At 41.7% G+C, this 19,313-nt stretch overlaps 2 protein-coding genes across 6 annotated transcripts in view; one reads left to right on the top strand and one right to left on the bottom strand.

Moving 5' to 3' along the window:
- Positions 1–19,313, top strand: part of CTNNA2 (catenin alpha 2) — a 1,366,752-nt gene that overhangs the window by 695,556 nt on the left and 651,883 nt on the right. The gene's annotated exons all lie outside the window — the stretch shown is intronic.
- LOC123328535 (protein FAM126B) lies at positions 15,113–18,444 on the bottom strand. The gene has a single exon (XM_044926021.2). It carries the CDS (start codon positions 18,252–18,254, stop codon positions 16,662–16,664), a length of 1,593 nt encoding a protein of 530 aa, XP_044781956.1. The 5' UTR covers positions 18,255–18,444; the 3' UTR covers positions 15,113–16,661.

Below are 19,313 nucleotides of genomic sequence, written 5' to 3'. Positions count from 1 at the left end.
GTCTATTTAAGTCTACCACCCATTTTTTTTTATTGAGTTCTTTGTTTTTTTTTTTTGATATTGAGCTCCATGAGCTATTTGTACATTTTGGAGATTAATCCTTTGTTGCTTCATTTGCAAATATTTTCTCCTATCCTAGGGTTGTCTTTTCATCTTGTTTATGGAGAGTCAAGTGTGAAAGAGAAACATTACAAATTATTTTTGTTCTGAAGGAGTCCATATGACTGCCAACTCAGCAGGTTGTGTTTCTTCCAGGCATAGAAGCAATCTTACCTTTTAGCTATGTGCTAATGACCATCCAGCTGTTTTGTAAGGAAATTAGGTCCTTGGGAACTCTCTGGTTAGAAGATGTTATTTTAAGTGCCGTAGAACCTTGGATACAATTAGAAATGGATATCTTCCAACCCAAACCCTCATTTCACAAATGAAACCCTGACCACTGAGGTGTAATCACCTTTCCCCAGCCCCACTGCCAAGTGCTACACCAAGCCCTGTTCTGGGGTGTCTCTTTATGCTCTTAAGCCATTTTCATGCTTAAAGGAATACGGATAGGTCTGTCAACCAACAAATATGTCTCAGAAAGATTTTTAAATCTTCCCTAAATCTAAAGAATTTTTACCTGGAAGAGTTTTTAATAATGATATATATTATCGGGAAGAATTTTTACTTAATAATTGACATATTTTAATCAGCATAATCCATGCATTAAGCCTCTTCTTTGTCTTCTTTTCCCCTTGTTTTCTCTTTTGTTTAAAGCACCTCTAAAGTATCACAACAGTATTTTTGAAGTATCTGCTCAGAAGTATCATGATACTGTGTTTGTGCAAAGCTATAATACAGACTCTTGCATTTAGGAATGCAGCCCTGTTAGCCTAACTTCTTCCCACCCTAGCAGGGTTCACTGGTGTATGGTCCACCCCATATTTTGTGGCACATAGGTCACTTGCTCTTGCCAGGTTCCCCTGTCATAGACTGTAGCAAGTCCCTTCTGCAGGGCCTAGTATGTGAATACCCCTGCCTTACCTGGCACAATGGGTGAAAAGTGGTACTTAAAACATCCTGGACTTAGGAACAGTGTTTGGCACCTGTTGCCCAATACATATTTTTGAATGAATGCATGAACATTGCTATCTTGATTTTGCCGGGTTTCACGTCTCTGAATTCGAGTCAATAGCATTTGACCCTCCCTGACTGAACCCTTAGTACCTTGCTTTCTTTACAAGTGCCAGGGTTATAGGAGTCTCCTGGATTCTCTCAGCACATCAAGAAATATTTTAGTTGCTTGGATACCAGAAAACTGTTAGGATGGTGATCTGTATCCCTGATGACATAATAATTCTGAGAGATTCAGAGCCATTTCTGCCCATCAGTGCATGAGCCTCTCTAAATAAACTTCCTAGAATCAAGACAATTGCTGCACCCACGCAAATGACTTCTTGTCACCATGGCAACACATTTGCTCTCTTGCCAGCCCCACCCTGTTCCCAATCAGCACAGAACCACTGACTTAATAAGGCCTGACAAACTTAAACAACGGGGATTTCTTGCTTTAAGACCAATATCTTTATTAATTCATAACCAGAGCGGCCAGAACTGTGTGTTGCTATTTAACTGACCCTGCCTGGCATTCAGGAAAAAAAAAAAAATCCCCACCATGATCAATTTCTGCTGGCTCTTCTCAGCTCAGCTCTTCCATTTCCCAAAGTCAATTAACCAATTGATTGATCAATTAAGGGGAGAAATTTAACTATTTGGATACTAAATAGGAAATTGTTGTTTTGTCTTTTTAGAGGGGAATTTCTCAATCTTGGCTAGTCCACATGGGGTGGTGGGTGAGCAAGGAAGCCCCAGGCATGGGTGTCTTTCCTCTCTACCTCTAGTTGGAGTATCTTGTATATTTGCTTCTGGTTGATAGTAATGCTCAAAATTCTCCAAGCCAGGCTTCAGCAATACATGAACCGTGAACTTCCAGATGTTCAGGCTGGTTTTAGAAAAGGCATAGGAACCAGAAATCAAATTGCCAACATTCGCTGGATCATCAAAAAAGCTAGAGAGTTCCAGAAAAAAAAAAATCTATTTCTGCTTTATTTACTATGCCGAAGCCTTTGACTGTGTGGATCATAATAAACTGTGGAAAATTCTGAAGGAGATGGGAATACCAGACCACCTGACCTGACCTGCCTCTTGAGAAACCTGTATGCAGGTCAGGAAGCAACAGTTAGAACTGGACATGGAACAACAGATTGGTTCCAAATAGGAAAAGGAGTACATCAAGGCTGTATATTGTCACCCTGCTTATTTAACTTCTATGCAGAGTACATCATGGGAAACGCTGGGCTGGAGGAAGCACAAGCTGGAACAAGATTGCTGGGAGAAATATCAACAAACTCAGATATGCAGATGACACCACCCTTATGGCAGAAACTGAAGAAGAACTAAAGAGCCTCTTGATGAAAGTGAAAGAGGAGAGTGAGAAAGTTGGCTTAAAGCTCAACATTCAGAAAATTAAGATCATGGCATCCGGTCCCATCAATTCATGGCAAATAGATGGGGAAACAGTGTCAGACTTTATTTTTGGGGGTTCCAAAATCACTGCAGATGGTGATTGCAGCCATGAAATTAAAAGATGCTTACTCCTTGGAAGGAAAGTTATGACCAACCTAGATAGCATGTTAAAAAGCAGAGACATTAGTTTGTCAACAAAGGTCCGTTTAGTCAAGGCTATGGTTTTTCCAGTACTCATGTGTGGATGTGAGATTTGAACTATAAAGAAAGCTGAGCACCAAAGAATTGATGCTTTTGAACTTGGTGTTGGAGAAGACTCTTGAGAGTCCCTTGGACTGCAAGGAGATCCAACCAGTCCATCCTAAAGGAAATCACTTCTGGGTGTTCATTGGAGGGACTGATGTTGAAGCTGAAACTCCAATATTTTGGCCACCTGATGCGAAGAGCTGACTCATTTGAAAAAACCCTGATGTTGGGAAAGATCGAAGGCAGGAGGAGAAGGGGACGACAGAGGATGAGGAGGTGGTTGGAGGACATCACTGACTCAATGGACATGAGTTTGGGTAAATTGAGGGAGTTGGTGATGGACAGGGAGGCCTGGTGTCCTGAGGTTCATGGGCTCACAAAGAGTCAGACACGGCTGAGCAACTGAACTGACTGACTGATGGCCTCTTGTCTGGGACTACACAGGCCCCTTCTATGCCTCGGTGAATTCAATTATAGCTCTGCAAGGGCCACCCTTGTCCACATGGGGAAGAGAGGTGGGTTGAGACTGGAGGTCTCTTGTGTTGGACAAGGCTCTCTCTACAGTTGATTAAATACAGACACAGCTGGAGAGGTCCCTGCAAATGACGACTGCATCAAAGGTTCTGGCAGTAACCATCCACCTCTCAGTCTCCCAGCCTGGCACTGAGAGAGAATGTCATGCCCCTGTGCAGAAGCAGCCTTCACTAAACAGATGCAACCAGAGCAAATTGTTCAGTATCTTCCATTTCTTTCAAGATCAGCTCCATCTCTGTGACCTGGCTCTGCCCATACCCTCCTCTCCCACTCATCTTATCACTGTCTACTTAGAGTCCTCTCCCCTACTCTGAGGAGTTGTATGTTTTCTTAATTTTCTGGTTTTTTTTTTTTTTTCCCCCCATGCATCTGGGCTTTTGTTTTACTGTCTCATTGACCTGGAATGATCTCTTTTCTTCCCTTTCTGTTCATCCTCCAAACACACTTTAAATGTTCAACAACAGGAAAAGGGATAAATGAACTATAATATGTGGTAGTTACTGTTATTTGACACCCATTCTCCCTTTCAGGGCCAAGGCGCTGATCCCCCTCTTGTCTGAAAGGTTGGCTACTGACCGTACACAGCTGAGTCCCTCTGCCAGGAAAGATGTGGGTTGAAGAAAGCTGTCTTACCCCAGGTTTTATCAGCCAACATTCAGTGACCATTTGCATACAAGGATACAGAGCTTGGCCCCTTTGCCTCTGTCAATTGAGAAAAACAAAAAAATGCGCAACGTACCTGCATGCTCAGTCGTTTTGGACTCTTTCTGACCCTATGGGCTATAGCCGGCCAGAATACTGGAGTGGCAAAATACTGGAGTGGGTTGCCATTTCCTCCTCCAGGGGATCTTCCCAACCTGGGATTGAACCTGTGTCTCCTGCATCTCCTGCATTGTGGGTGGATTCTTTACTGCTGAGCCACCAGGAAGCCTGCACAATGTGAGAGTTGTAAATTAAGTCCTATAGGGGACAAAATGAGGAGTATAGCCCAGGAGACAGCCCCTCAGATAGCTCTGAGGAACTGCTCCAAGGAAGTGGTGTGTATGGGGGCGGGGTCAGTATATATGTTATTTTGGTGAAGGGAGTGTGTGCAGTCAGTCAGGCACATGTTTTGGCAGGTTGCTGCTAGTCACCAGGAGCATATGTCTCCTTTAATGATTTCAGTGCTTTTCTAGATATAAGAAGATACAAGAAATTGGACTCACAAAACTTCCTGAAAATATCTACATGAAGACAGGTTCTGCCAGTTTTTCCTGGAGCACTGAGTGACTCATTCTTGATCTCCACCCAGGACTCCTTTGAGGGTGTGTTGAAGGTCAGCAACCACAGTGGCTAGTGACTTCATCCTTGTAGGAGCAGATGGCAAGTGACAGTTGTGGGTTGGCACCTCTGCTCGGCACAACTCTGAAGGACCCAGCTAAACTCCCCATAGGATGGGCTGAGGCCTCCTTTGTAGCCGCATCACTTTGCAAGCTCTGTCTCTGCCCCGTCCTGCTTCCCTCTATGCTTTATAGGCAGCCTTCTGAGAGTTCGCCCCAGTGAAACTTCCAACCTGCAAACCTCATCTCAGAGTCTGTTTCCAGGTAACCCTAAAACATAGCAAATCTAGAGTGAAATCATACATAACCATTAAAAACTTTAAATTCTGAATTAGAGAATAGTTAATGAACAGGAAACTGCTTGGGGTAATGTAATAAATATGAAAACATGAGGCAAAACTGTGCATGCAATATGTTCCTTATTTAAGAATCTACATGAAGAAAGGAGAGAGAATGGGAGCAAAGAGAAAAGTAAATAATTTCAGAAAGACTTACTCCTAAAATAGAATTAAAATAGTGTCTACCTCTGGAATTTTATTTCAGTTTTGCTTATTTTAAATATTCCACAATGAACAACTAATCAATAGAAAACTGAAGTAAGTTATTTAACAATTAAAGGAAGTCATATTACTAAAGGAATCACCAGGGCACAAAACCCAAAACCAGAATTTATCTAATCCATCCTTTGAGGACAAATGAAAAGCTTTCCCTTCCAGGATCCCTCCTCAGATATCCTGGTTGTGGTTTAGTTGCTAAGTGTCTGATTCTTGTGGCCCCATGGACTCTAGACTGTGAGGCTTCTCTGTCCCTGGGATTCTCCAGGCAAGAATACTGAAGTGGGTTGTCATTTCCTTCTCCAGGGGATCTTCCCGACCCAGGAATCAAACCCGGATCTCCTACATTGCAGGCAGATTCTTTTTTTTTTTTTTATTTTTAAACTTTACATAATTGTATTAGTTTTGCCAAATATCAAAATGAATCCGCCACAGGTATACATGTGTTCCCCATCCTGAACCCTCCTCCCTCCTCCCTCCTCCCTCCCCATTCCATCCCTCTGGGTCCTCCCAGTGCAGGCAAATTCTTTACTGACTGAGCTATAAGGGAAGCCCTTCAGAAATCCTTCAGAAATCCTGGGGGTTGACTATTGACTACTTCCTTTTTTTTTTTTTTTTTTGAGAAGAAGCCAATTCTTTCTACTTAATGATTACTTCCTTTTTTGGGCAAATCTGTCTCTGTCTATATATGTGTCTATCATTATCCTTCACCACATGGTATTGCAAATATTTAAATTTATCTCATATTACACCAAAGGTCTCCTGAGGGCAGAAGATCATGTCCCTATGCGTAGAGCATGGTCTCTGCAGGGTGAACACACAGTGTGTTTTCCTGAATGAATGAATGAATGAAATTGTCTTTGGAGTGGAGACTGGAAGAATCCAGCATGTGATTGGCTTGGGGACAAACTACTGAAAGTGAGGATGTAAAAAGAAGCATTGAAAGCCTAATTAACGTTTTGGATTTCGTCAGTATAAAAGACTGACAAATGAGAGGCCCTCCCTGCTCCCGTGCTTCTCTGCTGTGCTTCACAAAGAAGCTGAAAGAAGCTGACATTGCCACTGTGGCTTTGAGGCTTTCATGATAAGCATCAGTTTGATTTCAGAAGGAAAATGAGAAATGCCATTCAGGGATGAATGTTCTGTTCAACTTTACAATAATCATTTTTTTTCTAATCATTTAATTAAAAAAAAAATACACCAGTGTTCTTACTGAAGTTTTGCATTTCTCAGAGTTAAATTTTGGAAAGTTTAAATTTTAAACTTTCTCACAATACCTTATTTTCTGCCCTTTCACTCTCTTCCTACAATTACTAAAATGTCTTGTCTTTTTTTTTTCCCCTGGTTTTAATTGATACAAAATTCATGGCTTTAACCAGGTCTTCCAGGGGAAGATCCCCCAGAGAAGGAAATGGTACCCCACTGCAGTATTCTTGCCTGGAGGATCCCATGAACAGAGGAACCTGGCAGCTACATACAGTCCATGGGGTTGCAAAGAGTCAGACATGACTGAGCGCCTGAGCACTAGTACGACAACCATTTTAAAGTGTGCAATTCAGTATTGCCTTTTAATCCTGAGTTAAGCTTCTCTCCTAAAGTGACAATTGGCTAGTCTTTTACAAAGCTATTAACTGGTTCTATTGAGCTGACATTACAATAATATTCCTGGGTAAAACATTTACATTTAAATAAGGGTATTGATACCTTAACTCAAAGAACTAACTCCATTCTTCCCTGACTCCCTGTCACTTATAGGATGTGGGTGAAATTTGTTAGTGATACACAGAAAAATCTTCTTAGACTGGCCCCTGCTCATTCAACCTTCCTTAGCTTTCTCTCCTCTTTTACATCACGAGCCCCAGATGTGCTCAAATATTTGCACTTCCCCTGGTGAGCCACGTTCTTTCATGCTTTTCTGTGTATTTCTTTTTCCTGTTTGGTGGATGCCTGTATATCTTTCCTTGAGATGAAGTCCAAACATTAAGATGCCTGTGAAACCGTCTCCATTTTCCCCAGGCAGAGTTGAGAGGTGGTACTCTTCATTCATTTTCTGTCTCTCTCGCTCCCATTCTCTAGGCAACTTTACATAACCTTTACCATGTTGATTTGTAGCCTTCAATTCGTTTGCTGTTCCTAATAAAACTGTGAATGTTTTCAGCATAAGCATTGTTTACATCTCCACTGCTCAATGATCTTGAAATAGAGTAGATGCTCAAACGCAGTTACTAAATGCAGAAAAAAAAAAAAAAAAACTAATGCTATTTAAGGATCTCTGGCAGACTGGTTAAAAACTTTTTTTGGTGGAATGTACCTTTGGGCACCGTTCATGTGGATATCTACTCTAAAGCTATAGCTGATGAGCAATATTCGTCTTGAAATCATTGTAGGAGTAAGAAGCCAGAATGCTGATACCTCTGGAAATTTTTGAAACTCCCTAGAGAAAGATGCAAACTATTAATTAGATACATATCATGACAATATGTATTTCACAGGATTAATAAACCTGAACATTTATCCAGCCTGTTTTATTCTTGTGTCTCTTGAGCTTCAGCATAGAATTTATATTTGTAACACCTGCTGTTTTCATCCCAGAATAATAGACTGCTTAGCATTTTATCACTTTCAAAGTATAGGAATTCACACTTTACCCAGTCCTGGTTGTTTGATATGAATCTCTTCCAAGGGTTCTTCAGAGATCATCCGCTGTGAGCTATCAAACCAGTATATAAACTGCAAGTAAAATAAAGAGTTATTAGGACTATTGAAATGGAAAACAATAGTGAAATGTTTGGGGTTGGGAGAGGGATGGGAAGCGAGAAGGAGGAAGGGAAAGAAAAAAGGAAAAAAAGAAACAAAACCAACTTTCTTTCTTTTTTATTTTATTTTTTTTTTTATTTTATTCTTTTTTGAAGGAGAGGTTAGTGATCCACTGGTTGAATTTTAGTTCCCTGACTGGGGGTGCTGAGTCCTAACCACTGCACTACCAGGGAATTCCCTATAATTTTCTTAAAATGCAGATTTTTCCTTGCCACAGTTCTCCAAGCAGAGCCTTCTTCATCTAGATTGACATGTGCTCACTGTCTCCTGCAGTAAGATGTGAAGGCTCAGTTATCATATGTTCCTGTGCCTCGCAGTCATCTGGGGACTGGTTTAAAATGACGGGTTCTTGAAATCATTACTTCAAAGAGCTATCTGTACTTGCATGTTCATTGCAGCATTGTTCACAGTAGCCAAGACATGGAAACAAGGTGAGTGTTCACCTAGGGAAGAACAGATGTAGAAAACATGAAATGAGAGTAGAATATTCTTTAAAAAGAAGAAAATTCTGTCATTTGTGACAGTATGGGTAAATTTGGAGAGAATTATGCTGAGATAAGCTAGACAGAGAAAGATGAATGAATATCACCATATTCATCACCATATCACTTTAAGTGTGGAATAAAACAGAAAGTCAAACTCAGGAATCGAGTAAAATGGGGTTGCCAGGAGGTGGGGGGGGGCGGGGATAGGAGAAATTGACAAGTGGATGTAAGCTTTCAGTTGTATGACAGCAACATAAAAGAAAGAAAGAAAATAAAACAAAGTAAAAAAAAATGAAACACAAGCAAAATAAAATAAAATGATAGATTTCTAGCCATCACTTCAATTTCTCTGAGATGCTAGTTAGTTTTTCTGGAGGTGATACTAGGAACTTTTTTTAAAGATCTCTTTTAAGTCCTTATTGAATTTGTTACAATATTATTTCTATTTTTACATTTGTTTTTTGGCCCTAAGGCATGTAGGATCTAATTCCCCGACCAGGGATCAAACTCCCACTCCCTACATTGGAAAGCAAAGTCTTAACCATTGAGCCACCAGGGAAGTCCCAGGAAGTTGTTGTTTTTTTTAACATGGCCCAGATGATTCTGTTAGAGGTGGTCTAATAAACGTACCACATTTTGAAAAACCCTATAGCATCATCTCTTAGCATTCCTGTATTAATTTTTTTCTGCTAAAACAACGGTCAGGTACTAGTGCATTGTTTGTTGCAGATTGACAGTTTGGTTTGGCCTCAGCTGGATGGTTCTTTCACTGGTGTTGTCTGGACTCACTCATAAACCTCCAGTTAGCTGGTGGCTCAGCTGGAGCAGGATGGTCAAAGTTGGCTTATGTACGTGACTACTGTTCAGCAGGCTGTCAGTCAAAGGTGTCTCATGTCTCCTCCCTGTAGTAGTCTTTGCAGCTTGGGCTTCTTCATAGAGTGCTCTCAAGATTCCCAAAAGCAAGAGAGGGCAAGTTGTTATGTGCAAGAATATCCCAAGCCTCTGCTCATATAGCACTTTTGAATAGCTTATTGGCCAAAGAAAGTCATACGTCCAAATCTAGATTTGAGGGAAAACAAAGTAAATCCCACTTTTTGGTGAAAAACATAGCAAAGTCACATTGCAAGGGATGGGAAGAATTACCAGGGCCATTTTGCCGACAGTCTTCAATACTTAATATCTCAATAAATTGATATGTTAAATAGTGGTTGATGAATTTTATGAAGGATTTGAACTTTTGAAATATAAACTAATGAAAATGCAAATTTATCTTCCAAATAAAAGCCCTTCCACTGATTTTTTTTTTCTTTTTGAGTGGTATATTAGTGGATTTGTGTACAGTATGATGGGAATTGTCACAATTTTGGATAGACTCATGGACATTTGTAGACCTTTCTAAGGTAATCTGCCATGAATAACTTGGGAGGATAAAAAAGTACCATAGTTCTAGAGATCTATGGAAAATTAGGTAAGGAGGACAAATGGTAGTCTTTGTTTCACTGCTTTTTGGGAGGAGTGGTAAAGATATAGTACCTTCCTGTCTAGATCCCAATCTTGGCCTTGCCATTCTTGAGTTGTTTACATTGGGAAAATGAATTTGAATTTCCATACCTCATAGTATTGTGATATTTAAATAAAATTATATATGTCATAAGAGCTCATAAAGCATCAGCTATCACCATCATCATTATCATCATTCTAGAAGAAAAATGTGGCCAATATCCCATAACTCTCTTTACCCAAGGAATGGACAGTTATCTGTAGAATCTACATTCAGATAATTCCTTGCCTCTTTCAAATTCCCCAAACAACCAGAAGATTGGCCAAAACCTTTTATTCTATGAGGACAGGAGAGAATAACTGCCCAGTTCTCTTCCTACTCTCTAGCAGGACTCAGTGACTGTATTCTCAAAAGCTGCTGTGGTAGCCAGTCTCCAGAATGGTCCCCAATGATCCTTGACTCATAGTATCCATCACTTTGTCAAAAATCTGCCAAATTTGAATAAGGCTCATCTGTGTAACCAAAAAAGTATCATGGAAGTGAAGTGTAGCTTCTGATGCTAGACCATAAAAGATGCTGCAGTTTATACCTTATTGTCTTGGGTCAGACAGCTGCTGTCTTGGGGAGAGTCAGCTGCTGTGTCAAGAGGCTACTTAAGCAAGCCTATGGACATTGCCTTGTGTCAGGAACCTGGGGTCTCTTGTCAATAGCAGGTGCAAACTTGCCAAGCAGGTGAGTGAGCCAGCTAGGAAGTGGGTATTCCAACTCCATCCAGCTTTGAGATGACTGTGTCCCCAGTGGACATCTTGACCATAACCTCATGAGGGACCTCAAGCCGCAAGCTCTCAGCTGAGCAGCTCTCCAATTTCTGGTCACAGAAACCATGAGAGAGAATAACTGTCGGCTGTTGCTTCAAGTCTCACAAGTTGTGGGGCAATTTGTTATGTGAAGGTAGATAACTGATACAGCTATTTTGATGTGGGGAGAGAGAGAAAGCACAGATGCACTGGCTAATGGAAAGAGAGAGAAAAGAGAAGTACTAGAGGCAGAGGCTGAGGATTACCAAAGGGCAACCGCACCATGTTGCTCGTGGGCACAGTCCTGGAGGCATTTTCTGGAAGAGAAGCAACAGAATCGAGTGTGCCAAGTGCTTTGAAGTGCCTGGAGACCCTGCAGGGAATGGCAATGGGTAACCAGGAGGTCGTGCTTTTCCTCTTTATCATCTCTGCCATTAACTGGAGCGGAGCTCTTTGTGGGAAACATGCAAATTGCTTAAAATGGGGTTGAATTCCCTCCATCTCTCTTTAACTGGAAATATAATTGCAACTCTTTGCACATTGCTGTGATTTTTTTTTTAAATCCTGTCACGCTTTGTTGGCTCACTGCTTTTCATCTTACTGTTTATTAAAATAGCCTGAGTCCTCTTTGATGCTGAAAGCCCAAGTATGTGATTGGGAGCTATTGCCAAATTACAATTCATTTTTATTTGATACTAAGATTCTAGACTATTCATTTTTAAGTTTTTAAGTTTTTTTTTTTTTCAACTTTGGAGTTGGGGAGTGGGAGTAGGGAAGGGAGAAAAGTAGGAAACAATGAATGGTCAATGGGAACTCTGTCCTAGCCTCAGGAATCTGGCAGTTATTGTCAAAGCATTCCCATGAACATTTCCAATGCTCTTCTCTCCTGTGAGAATTAGTCCCTATACCCTTGACTAGTGGCAGGAGGTAGAATGAGCCATGAGCCATGAGCCATTGATGAAGAACTATGTTATATATTCTAATAAGAGTGATTGATGATTTAACCCATTATTGTTTAATTCTTTAGGGTGTTGGGTGAGCTGATTCTAATTTGCTTTAACTGATTTTGCAATGAAATTGAGATGGGCACTCTAGTCTCCCTAACAAGGTAATTTTGCTATTAAGTCTATGCTGCAAACAGTGGGATGATGTCCAGGCAGAGATACTCCCTGAATGGTTTCCAAAAATAGCCTATATAGGGGGATTGCTGTTGAGAAGTGTATTAGTTTCCTTTGTGTCTTGACAAATTACCATTCCCTTGGCTTCTAAAAGAATAGAAATGTAATCTTTCTCAGTTCTGAAGTCCAGAAGTACAGAATCAGTTTGATGATGCTGACATTAAGGTATGGGTGGACTTGCACTCTGACTGAATGCTCTAGGGGAAAGTCCACCCATTCCTTGTTTTCTCCAGCTCTGGTGGTTGCTGGTATTGACCATACCATTCCCATCTCTGTCCCCATGGTCACATTCCCTTCTCTTCTCTGTCGCTTAGTCTATGTCAATTTCCCTCTATCTTCCTCATAGAGATGCATGTGGTAGCATTTATAGCCAATTGGATAATCCAGAATAAGCTCACTATGTCACAATCCTTACCTTAATCATATTTTCAGAGACTTCTTTGCCAAATAAGGTAACATGTGCAGGTTCCAAGGATTACAGTCTGATAGCTTTAGAGCCATGCCTGAGCCTTCTGGCTTCCCTGATGGCTCAAATGGTAAAGAATCTACCCTCAATGCCGGAGACCCAGGTTCAATCGCTGGGTCAGGAAGATCCCCTGGAGAAGGGAATGGCAACCCACAACCCACTCTCCAGGCAAGTATTCTTGCCTGGAGAATTCCATGCTCCAGAGGAGCCTGGTGGACTACAGTCCATGAGGTCGCAGAAAGTAGGACCCACTGAGCAACTACACTCTTCTGAGCCTTCTACAAGAAGCCTTACATGCCTGGATGGGAGGGGAGTTTGGGGGAGAATGCTGCTACTACTGCTGCTAAGTCGCTTCAGTCGTGTCCGACTCTGTGTGACCCCATAGACGGCAGCCCAGCAGGCCCCGCCGTGCCTGGGATTCTCCAGGCAAGAACACTGGAGTGGGTTGCCATTTCCTCCTCCAATGCATGAAAGTGAAAAGTGAAAGTGAAGTCGCTCAGTCGTGTCGGACTCTTAGAGACCCCATGGACTGCAGCCTACCAGGCTCCTCTGTCCATGGGATTTTCCATGCAAGAGTACTGGAGTAGGGTGCCATTGCATGTATATGTATGACTGAGTCCCTTCACCTGAAATTATCCTGATGTTAATCGACTATACTCCAATACAAAATAAATGTGTTTTTTCTTTTTTTTTTTTTTAAATGAAAGAAGCCTTACGTCATTTCATCCTAATCCAGACCTCTCTATCCCACTTCTGTTTTTCTCTGTCCCACTTCCATTTGACTCTATCTCACTTCCAGTTGTTAGTGTACCACAGAAAGGAGAAATGGCTCCCCTCTTCTTTGAAAAAACTATAGGACAAACACATGAGATGGAAGAACTCTAGCAAAAGAGGAAGAGGTGGCAAATAAAGTCTTGCCCAAACACACCACCTCCCTAGTTTATGCTGTTTACTGTAGAATATGGCTCTGTTGAATGCCTTCCTTGGAAAGCCTCTCTGTTTTTACTTTGCAACATAGATTTGGTTACCCATTCAAAATTGCCATCTCACATGTGGCAATCAAGACCTTGTCTGTCATCGTCATCCACTATAAAGTGTTATCAACCCTGGAGTGAGTTCTCTGCTCCACACCCACTGTGGGGTCCTGCCATGGTGTGTGGACTTGAGATAAAAGCCACTCAATGTTACAGTTGGAGGGTAATAGACTTCTCTCACCCAGACTGCTAAATCATTATAGGCCCTTTCACTCAATAAATCTGTCCTGGGTCCTACCTTGCACTTAGTGGGGGAAGGGAGAGTGGGAGTGAGAGGAGGATTGGTTCTTTACTAAAATGCTGGTACGCACTACTTGGTGATAGAAACCTGGGCAGTGGTAGGGGGGTGGCTGTTTGAAATGATTGTGCACTTGGTCTCTAAGGCAGCAATACATGTGATCTCTGATCCAGAGAAGGTACAGAGGATTCTTGGATTTGGAGAAAACTTGCACATGCAAATAATGAAGTTAGGCAAAACTTGAACCTGATGTCTTAATCGTTTCCTAGTCTAACTCCATCTGCCTCTCTTAGCCTACTTTTCATTCCTCCCACTGTCTTTTCCGGTTAAATTGGGCTACTCAGAATTTCCCAGGTTTCTCCTATCTGTAGCTTTGCAGAAACCACACTGCTCCTCTAAAATGTCACCCTACCCTCTCTCCTCTTCCCCTGGCCCTCCCCCACATCATGCCCTGCCAGAGTCTCAGCTCTGCTCCGATTCTCTCCCTAGGCACTGGAGCTCTGGATGCTCGTGCTTCCTCATAATTTCTGTCAAATCTAAGCTTTGAAAAGCTTCTTCTTGGGTATCTTGCAGTTCTAGATTGCTTATATTTTTAATGTGTTTTATCTCTTGGACAAGAATGTTTGGTTTTAAGATTATGTGTCTCATTCTCCTATCTCCTATCTCTTCAAAAACCAGAATGCTTATTGTAAACAAGTAAAAAGATGCCCATTTCCCTCTTTGAAAGCTGGCAAAGCCATGCAGTAAGGTGATGCTGCCAAGAACTCACCCTTCTCTTGTCTACCATTCTAATGAAGTGAAGTGAAAGACATTCAGTCGTGTCCAACTCTTTGAGACTCCATGAACTGTAGCCCCCAGGCTCCTCTATCCTTGGGATTCTCTAGGCAAGAATACTGGAGTGGGTAGCCATTCCCTTCTCTCCAGGGGATCTTCCTGACCCAGGGATCTAACCTGGGTCTCCTGCATTGCAGGCAGATTCTTTACCATCTGAACCAACAGGGAAGCCTATAATGCTGCCCTGACCACTTCCAACTAAAACTGCCTGTGGTCACTGAGTTATTGTGGGGAAGTGAAGGGAAAAGAGAAGGGGAGTACAGAGAACCTATGAGAAAATAGGAAGGGTAAAGGACCAGTGAGCAATCAGGAGTGGTGGGGGTCTCCGCAAAAAACTGCCAAGAACTTCATTGCTTGATATTCAACAGGGTATTATTATAAAACAGTCTCTGTGCATGAGTGCTCGCTCAGTCATGTCCAATTCTTTGTGACCCCATGCACTATATAGCCACCAGGTATTCTTTTTTTTTTTTTTTTTTTTTCTGTAAATTCAGTATATTTTTCTTTTACAATAATAAAATAAGAATGTCTAAATGTACAAAGTATTCATCGCTCTGAATATTGTGTGGAAGAATGTATAGCAGTTCAAGTGAGGATACACTGATTTTCAAAAACCAATATATTTTCTTCTATTTCAATCAAGCATTAGAGCCTGGGACCCAGATGAGTTCATAATGAAATCTTATCCAACCAAATCAGAACTAAAAAAAAATAACTTCTAAAAAAACCAATAATGCATTTTCATAGCCTTTTAGCACAGTTACCAAATGCTACTTACATACATTCAACATCTAGCTTACTGGCATGATTTCAAAGATTTATAAAAATGAGAACTTTTGCAGATATATGATTAGAAGGTACACAAATTGCATTACATTAAACACAAAGGCAGTGTGGTCCTTGTAGGAGAAATCAAGTCAGTACCCCCTAGTAGAAATGCTCTATAAAAATGTGTCACATTGAAGTGTCAGTGTTTTCAGCCAATTATCTGTCCCTGATGTATTTCCTTGGAGTATATGACCTATCAGGACTTCAGGTTTCTTAATCCAAAATATCTGACTGAATTTAGGTACATCTAGAAAGCAGCTGAAAGGGTTTCTCCAATAGTCTGACATCATAGAAAGTGGGTTGAGAAATCCCTCTCTTTACCTGAAGACGTACTTGTTCTACTTCAGTCATTATCAGCTCACAAAGGAAAAGAAAAAGAAAAAACAATCAAAACTTCCCCTCACACAAACAATTCCACACAAGCTAAACAGAAACTGCCCCCTCCCCCCATAAAACCCCAGCACCGAAGTGTCAATCATTCCTGGGAAATAGAACAAGCCCCTTGGATTCTCTGATTTATTAGCTGTTCCAACTCAAAGGACAGAAATGACCTTATGTCCCTGTGGGGAGGAGGGAAGACATGTTAATAATGACTATAGAGCCATTGAGAAAGTGCATTATCTATTACACAATCAACTTAGAGCCCTGTCCTCCAACAGAGGTGGCCACAACTTGATTCAAATGCCTCAGTAACTGAACATTGTATCCTCGAGATAAAGGAGATGGGGGAAAAAAAGAGCCACCCTCATTTTAATGAAAAAGTGCAGCAGTCTACCACCTTTCCCCATGCTTCTCAAGAAAATGATTGCACAGACTCAGAGAAGTCCAAAGTCATAGCAGAATCTCTGAGGCACTCCTGGTTAAGAGAGAAAAAATATGATCCAGTTATCTTCATAGTTCTACAGATTATGAGAACAAACCCGTTTTTTTTTTTTTTTTTTAAAAACAAAAGCCAAAGTATCATTCATAGGGATCATATACACCATTTCCTCTAACATAACCTCAGTCTCACAGTGTTGAAATGGGACCGATCAGCCTACGATGGATTGCACATCACCCAAGGAGAAACGAAGTTGTGGAAAACGCGAACATTTTCTACTGCTTCACAAACACGTTTACAAGGAACAGGTGAAGGGACGATATAGGAAAGAGAGAAAAGAAAACCTTATTGCTGTTTCCATACAAAATACCGTATGAAGATACCTAAACTAAATCAGATCTGTTTATGATTACCAATGTTTTCACAATGTGGGATGAAGTGTCTTCCTGCACAATGAAATGTTCAGTCTAGAAGATAAGCAGAAAGATGAGAGAGGATATCAAGACTACACCTGGGATATTAGCTGCATATTGAAACTTGGGGATCGAGACTGCTTGGTTAAGGGAGCTCCTGGGCTGAGGAGCTCTTTACCTTCTGTAGCTTGACCTAGCCGGTCTTCCTGTAGACTGATAGTTGAATATCGATTAGCATTGTTAGCTGCTAAATTAGTAATACCCTCAGTGCCAACCCCAATGCTGGTACTTGCTTGACTGCCATTTACATAGTCAAATGATTTACTTGAGGAAGCACTGGCTGTCCGGATTAGATTAATGCTATTAGTTTTTGGCACCACCTGGCCAGCAGGCAGGCTCAGGTGTTTCTTCATCGGTGTCAGCTCAATTGAATCTACACTAAGATCAGTTGGTTGCTGTACATACTGCCTGCGAACTACTGAATCTCGAGGGCTCTCATTGGATTTGATGGCAGAAGTTGTTTCTTTATCCTTGGCTGAACGCCCAGTTGCTACTTTCCTTAAGCTTCCCCTCTGAGAAGAGGAGGATGGTTTGGTCCCAATTGGCTGGCTGCTGAGGGAAGCCCCTGATGAAAATCCTTCATCTGCATCATTCAGGTTTACCGACTCCTCTCCTCCATTTATACCCTCAGCACCTTCTCTCCTCCATCTATGGCGACGGATTGAAGCTGTTGTAATCGCACTCCGAGAAATCCTCGGCACTGTTGGAGTGACTTCAACTTTAAGTACTTTCTGGCCTTCTTGTGAAGAATCAGGAGCATCAAATGGTAATGAATTTTTCATGGCATTGGCAACCAATAGTGGTTGAGAAAAGAGTTCTAGTTGAGCTCTATAGATGATGTCATCAAGGACTTCCTGGCCAAGGTCCCATTGTCCATTATACATGGCATAATAAACTCCTGTGAGAAGCTGCACCATAAATTCGGGATCCAACACTATTCGACCACAGAGTTCTTTCCACTGTTTTTCGTGTTGCCGTGGAAACCCACTCACACAAACCCTGGAGCCCATTCGGCAAAGAGACTGGTAAGATGAAGCAGGCATATACACGATAGCAGAATTATAACATAACATGAGAAAACTCAGGACTTCAAACCGGTTTTGTGCAGTGAATGTTTCCCTCTGAGGATGAAGATCACTGTAAACAACCCTGATGAGATCATGCTGACATAATGCCCCTTCTGTCAAGGCCATGGATCCAATCGTGGAGGGCTCATGGTATATTGACGGCTTGGATAAGGAAGGGATGGTAAAAGACAGAACTTTATTGTTTCCATCTTTATCAGCAATTTCCAAATTGTAAATTCCTAACAGAAGTGCTTCAATGCAACCATTACTCTGTCTGTCTCGGCTAACTGTAAGCCGTAAATAAACCCACATCAATTCTGGCAAGAACTGCAGTGTGAACCTCTTAAGTCGAACTTCAGAGCTACGATAGAGCTCAAACAGCTGGTGGCAGACAGGCTCCAGGAGCTCATTATTTGAGTCTTGAATAACTTTATAGAGGGCTGGTACCAGTGTTTTTTTCCGGTGTAAAGTTGCCGCATAATTGGTGATCTGAGTGTCAGGTAATGCCTTGAATTCTGATAACCATTCTTCCACAACAGCACGTTCAGATCCCAGCATCTTCTTCTACCTTCTATTCCTCTTTTCTCTGTTGTAAGATCAGTGTTCTAATGGAGGAGGTGGCACAGGAATGCAGCAGAGTTCAAGTATGGAATTCATTTGTTGAGACTTAAATATTTTCCAACTCTGTCACCCCGCTGCCTCCGGCTTCTTACCGCCACCGCCTCCCGCAGCAGCCTGCCCCACCAGGTATTCTTTCCAAGGAATTTTCCAGGCAAGAATACTGGAATGGGTTACCATTTTCTACTCCAAAACATCCTCCAGCTCAGCACCAAACCTCTGCTTCTGCTGCTAAGTCGCTTCAGTCGTGTCCGACTCTGTGCGACCCCACAGACAGCAGCCCAACCAGGCTTTCCCATCCCTGGGATTCTCAAGGCAAGAACACTGGAGTGGGTTGCCATTTCCTTCTCCAAACCTCTATTTAAGTCTATTTCGCATGTGTCAATATGAGTGTATCAGTGTATGGAAGATAAAGGAAAGAGACTGATTTTCATGTTTGAATCAGTTAAAGTGAAACTTATGACTATGACTTTAACTTCCCTGATATTTCAGTTGGTAAAGAATCTGCCTGCAATGCAGTAGACTCCAGTTCAATTCCTGGGTCAGGAAGATCCCCTGGAGAAGGGATAGCCTACCCACTCCAATATTCTTGAGCTTCCCTTGTGGCTCAGCTGGTAAAGAATCTGCCTGCAATGTGGGAGACCTGGATTCGATCCCTGGGTTGGGAAAATCCCCTGGACAGGGGAAAGGCTATCCACTCAAGTATTCTGGTCTGGTGAGTTCTGTTGACTATATAGTCCATGGGAACGGAAAGAGTTGGACACAACTGAGCGACTTTTATTTTCGCTTATGACTATGAGGCTTCCTACTAAAGTACAAATGAAATAGTAAGCACTGAAAATATCTAGATAAGTGTGAGTTGGTGCTGTGAGTTTGTAACCTGTCTTCTGTGGATCTCATGGGAATAGGAAACCTATGGTGATGAAGAAATAGAGGAAAACAATAGAATGGGAAAGACTAGAGATCTCTTTAAGAAAATTAGAGATACAAAAGGAACAT

This window comes from Bubalus bubalis, chromosome 12, assembly GCF_019923935.1.
Source record: "Bubalus bubalis isolate 160015118507 breed Murrah chromosome 12, NDDB_SH_1, whole genome shotgun sequence".
Lineage (NCBI taxonomy): Eukaryota > Metazoa > Chordata > Mammalia > Artiodactyla > Bovidae > Bubalus > Bubalus bubalis.
Note: the sequence above shows the minus strand (reverse complement) of the source record. Positions and strands in the feature narration are given on the sequence as shown.